The sequence below is a fragment of the Sardina pilchardus genome, chromosome 4 (assembly GCF_963854185.1).
Source record: "Sardina pilchardus chromosome 4, fSarPil1.1, whole genome shotgun sequence".
In the NCBI taxonomy this organism is placed as follows: domain Eukaryota; kingdom Metazoa; phylum Chordata; class Actinopteri; order Clupeiformes; family Clupeidae; genus Sardina; species Sardina pilchardus.
In genome coordinates, this window is record NC_084997.1 from 33,152,363 (window position 1) to 33,157,344 (window position 4,982).

At 46.9% G+C, this 4,982-nt stretch overlaps 1 protein-coding gene across 1 annotated transcript; it reads right to left on the bottom strand.

Moving 5' to 3' along the window:
• Nucleotides 1–3,842: 3,842 nt before the first annotated feature.
• Nucleotides 3,843–4,643, bottom strand: LOC134079002 (complement C1q-like protein 2). The gene is made up of 2 exons (XM_062535166.1): nucleotides 4,464–4,643; nucleotides 3,843–4,316 (listed from the first exon to the last, which is right to left on the bottom strand). The coding sequence occupies exons 1-2, from the start codon at nucleotides 4,641–4,643 to the stop codon at nucleotides 3,843–3,845; spliced, it is 654 nt and encodes a 217-aa protein (XP_062391150.1).
• Between the last annotated feature and the right edge of the window lie 339 nt (nucleotides 4,644–4,982).

Genomic DNA, 4,982 nt, shown 5'->3' on the forward strand with positions numbered 1-4,982 from the left:
TTCTATTCTTTGGTGGATGACATCAGCATAGGCCATGTTCTATCCAGAGAGAGAGAGAGGGAGAAAGAGAGAGAGAGAAGAGAGAGAAGAGAGAGAGAGACCAAACAAGAGAGAGAGAGAGAGACAAGAGAGAAAGAGAACAAGAGAGAGGAGAGAGTGTGTGAGAGAGAAAGAAAGAAAGAGAGCCAAGAGAGAGAGAGTTTAGTGTAAACAGCCCCCTGTCTGAGTCATGGTGTAAGAGAGACCCAGGCTAATCAATAGCATGTTTGAGCGCAGTAAGGGCATCCCAGAGACATGGAGCAGAGCAGAGGAGGGCCTAGAGGAGAGAGGAGCAGAGCAGAGAGGAGCAGAGCAGAGCAGAGCAGAGAGGAGCAGAGAGGAGCAGAGAGGAGCAGAGCAGAGAGGAGCAAAGAGGAGCAGAGCAGAGAGGAGCAAAGAGGAGCAGAGCAGAGAGGAGCAGAGAGGAGCAGAGCAGAGAGGAGCAGAGAGGAGAGGAGCAGAGAGGAGCAGAGAGGAGCAGAGAGGAGCAAAGAGGAGCAGAGAGGAGCAGAGAGGAGCAGAGAGGAGAGGAGCAGAGAGGAGCAGAGAGGAGCAGAGAGGAGCAAAGAGGAGCAGAGCAGAGTGGAGCAGAGAGGAGCAGAGAGGAGCAGAGAGGAGAGGAGCAGAGCAGAGAGGAGCAGAGCAGAGAGGAGCAGAGCAGAGAGGAGCAAAGAGGAGCAGAGAGGAGCAGAGAGGAACAGAGCAGAGAGGAGCAGAGCAGAGAGGAGCAGAGAGGAGCAGAGAGGAGCAGAGAGGAACAGAGAGGAGCAGAGAGGAGCAGAGCAGAGAGGAGCAGAGGAGAGAGGAGCAGAGAGGAGCAGGGAGGAGCAGAGAGGAGCAGAGCAGAGAGGAGCAGAGGAGAGAGGAGCAGAGAGGAGCAGGGAGGAGCAGAGCCTAGAGGAGAGAGGAGCCTAGAGGAGCAGAGTGGAGCAGAGAGGAGCAGAGAGGAGCAGAGAGGAGGGGAGCAATGGAAACAGCTGCAGACTTCCAAAGAACAAAATGCTACACTGAGGTTCCACCCAGTGAACAGTGAAGACGTCACACGTGCGGTTTGGTGTTCAGGGGTCACAAAGCAACACCGACTTTTGTTTTTCTTTGTCAAGTTGAACAATGTAATCACCTATGCTGTAGTAGGGTACTCCTTTTGTGTGTGTGTGTGTGTGTGTGTGTGTGTGTGTGTGTGTGTGTGTGTGAGCATTTGTGTGCGTGCGTGTGTGTGTTTTGAGAGAGAGAGAGAGAGAGATATGGACTTGAGAGAGAGAGACTGGTTCCAATCCAATGTTTGTTATGGGGATTATGGGCAATCACACTAACACTAACCTTAGAGGGGAATTCTCACATTTCTCAACCAGCGTCATGTAACATTGTTAGATATTGTGAAGTGCTTCTATTAGAGACAAAAAAAGATACAAAATTAAACTATTCCATATTCCGTGTAAAACTAGGCAGGCTGCACATAGCAACAATGCTTTTCTATTGGAGCAGCTGGATAGCATCAGAGTGAGCTGTTGCTTTTGTCACCCCTGACCAGACTCACACATCATCTCTGATGTCACTACGGGCTTGATCACCACGGAGATACACATTTGGGCCTGTTTACCACACTGAATGAAAAACTGGTGTGTATTAAAGGAGTATGTGTGCCTGTTTACCCCTCTAAATGAGAAAAGAAACTGTGTAAGAAAAGAGTGTTCGGGCCTGTTTACCGCACTAAATGAGAAAAAGAAACTATATAAGGGCCTGTCTCCACCAATCTTGTTTTTGTTGTTGTTGTTTTTGTGCCGATGGCGGTTGTTTTTAATACAAATCCTATGAAGTTCAGCGTGTACAGCGCTCGGCGCCCTTGGTGGAGAAATGCCATCATCGGCGCTGACCGTATTTTTCCGCAGCGCTCAGAGCGCTCAGAGTTCAAATCTGTTCAACTTTTAGAACAGCACCGGGCTCGTCAATGTCACTTCTCTCTTGACGACTGTCACCTAGCAACAATAAACACTTATTATTGTTAAAAGCGTTCTGAAAATGAGGTTGAGGGCGCTATCAGCACAAACAACGTGATTGGTTGACACAGGCCCTAAAAGAGTGCTTGTGCCCGTTTACGGCGTATTACTGTAAACCTGCTGCTGTGTTGGATCAGACTCCCGGGTCGTAGATTTGAACCCCTGGGTTACACTTTATCAACTATGCCGTACCGGAGGACACTATGGCTATAGCTCCCTTCCAGGGGATAGCTACACTCTTAAAAAAGGGTCCTTGGGGTGCTATAGAACCATGCAGACTTTAAAGAACCCTTAGGGGCTCCTTTGATGAATTCCTCAAAATGGTTTAAAGAAGCATTTATGGTTGCCATTTATGGGTGTATATGAAGCATGGAATAGAACCATTTTTGGTTCTAAATAGCACTCTTTTTTTCTAAGAGTGTATATATGTCCTTAGTTTCCTCCTGCATACTGTAGCTGATAGAGTGTAACCCAGATCTACAGTAGTTAGAAGAGTAAAAGGAGCACATCTGGCCTGCTGGTATCTGTCCTCATGTGTTCTGGGCTAGGCCACTGGAGAAGGCAGTGGGGGTGATATCTGTCCCTGTGTTCTGGGCTAGGCCACTGGAGAAGGCAGTGGGGGTGATATCTGTCCCTGTGTTCTGGGCTAGGCCACTGGAGAAGGCATGTTTGGGTCCCTTGTCTCCCCACGCTTCACACAACACTGACACTGAGAGTGTGTGTGTGTGTGTGTGTGTGTGTGTGTGTGTGTGTGTGTGTGTGTGTGTGTGTGTGTGTGTGTGTGTGTGTGTGTGTGTGTGTGTTGTGCTTGTGTGTAAGTGTGCGTGCGTGTGTGCGTGCGTGTGTGTGTGTGCATGTGTGTGCGTGTGTGTGCGTGAAGCAGACAGATCAAAAACATTATTTGCAGTGAGGATGTTGGTCTGACTCCCAGTTTTACTTAGACTGCAGTATTCTTGTATTTGTTCTTTTTTTTTTTATTATTAATGTGTGTAATCAACAAATATTTTGCTCATAATCAGGTAAAGGTAATATGTTAATGATTTGTCAAAATTCTCAGGGCCAGATGCACTAAGAAAGTGCCAATACCGAGTCTCATGGGCAGAATGCGAACGCAGTGCTTTGCTATATTGCATGGAATTTACAAAGCTGTCACTTCATTACGTTAACAGCGTTCATCACTGCCCGTCCTCGCCCCCTCTACAACGCCAATTGCGTGTGCACAGCTGAGTCACAAGCGCAGTTGAATATTGCAACATTAAAAATAATCAAAGTTTAGCAATCATGATCATGATACAAAGATGTCAACGAGCAGTGACAGACAGAGTAGGACTAGCAGTCCTGCTAAAAAAATACTTGAACTATTTACTGCACGTAGACTAGGGCTATGACTTAATACTTGGTCTAACAGATTGGGAAGTGTATGTCGTGAAAGAGACAATACGATATTAGAAAGGCAAATGAAAGTTAAGGTTGCTTTTTACATAGTACAATGAAGAAAACTGATGCTGTGAATACTGATTCAGCTGTCTCTAAAAGTTTTTCTAATAGACGCATTGAACCGCAATTTGGATTACACCTGCTTTTTCTAAGCAAAATAGACGTGCGCTGTTTTCATACACACTTAATCAATATCGCTATAAGATCGCTCACACACACACCTCGGAAACAAACTAAAAAGAACAGAATTTGGTTGCTCTTAATCATTTGTACTTTATTACTGACTTGTCAGCATCAAGGCAAGGCAAGGCAAGGCAATTGTAGCACATGTCACACACAAGGGTTATCATGTTGTGCAGTGTGTTCCATTCAGAGAGGAAAGAGCAGGAAGCCACTGAAGGTGCTGAGATTATTAGCATTATCATAGAGCCTGTAGCCTGCAGGGAGTCGCATGTTAACTACATCTCCCTCCTCCAGCTGCAGAGTAGCACCACTGGACAGATAGGAGGGCATTCCATCAGTATCATACTCTCCTAATCGCATGACCTGCTCTCCATTCTTATACATCATGATACTCATATAGCGTGAAGATAGGTCATCCCTGACAGTGAATCTGAAGTAGTAGACTCCCCTGACTGGAGCTGTGAAGAAGCCTGTTGTGCTGCTGTAGGCCTGTCCAATATTGGTGATGATTTTAGTGAAGACCAAGTTCAGCTCAGTATTCCCAGACTCTATGTATCCTGAGTCAGGCAGAGCTGCTGAGAATGCCACCTTGGGTTGATCTGTGATCTCTTTCTCCAGATTCACTACATCAGTCTCAGTGATAGCCAGTCTGGTCTCTTGCGCTGCAGTTTCCATCTTCAGGTTCTCCACCTCAGTCTCACTGGCAGACAGTCTGGTCTCTTGCGCTGCAGTTTCCATCTTCAGGTTCTCCACCTCAGTCTCACTGGCAGACAGTCTGGTCTCTTGTGCTGCAGTGTCTTCCTTCACGTGCTCCATGTCAGTCTCGGTGGCGGCCAGTCTGATTTTCAGTACGGCCAACTCTGTCTCTTGTGCTGCATTTTCCATCTTTAGGTTCATCACTTCAGTCTTCACAGCTGCATTTTCAGCCTCCATTTTCTGTAGTTCACTCTGGGTGACAGTCAGCAGCACTCTCAGCTCCACCACCATGTCTCTGAGTTCCCTGAGCTCAGTAGAGACGTCCAGCTGGGTAGTGACCACAGCAGCAGCAGCAGCCCCAGTGCTCTGGCTCTCTGTCTGAACTTCAGTCTGGGTGCTCTGAGTCTGAGCTCCACACATGGAGAACAGCAGCACCAGCAGTGGGATGATGACCCTCATACTTATTACCCTCTGACTGTCTAAAACAGTAGCAGCAGCAGTAGTAGTAGTAGTAGTAGTAGTAGTAGTAGTAGTGCTAGAAGAAGTGTGTGAGTGTCCCTCCTGAAACACCTTCTTTTATATGCCTCAGTTGCCCATTATGTAAGATATTTTTAGGGATAAATAAAGTCC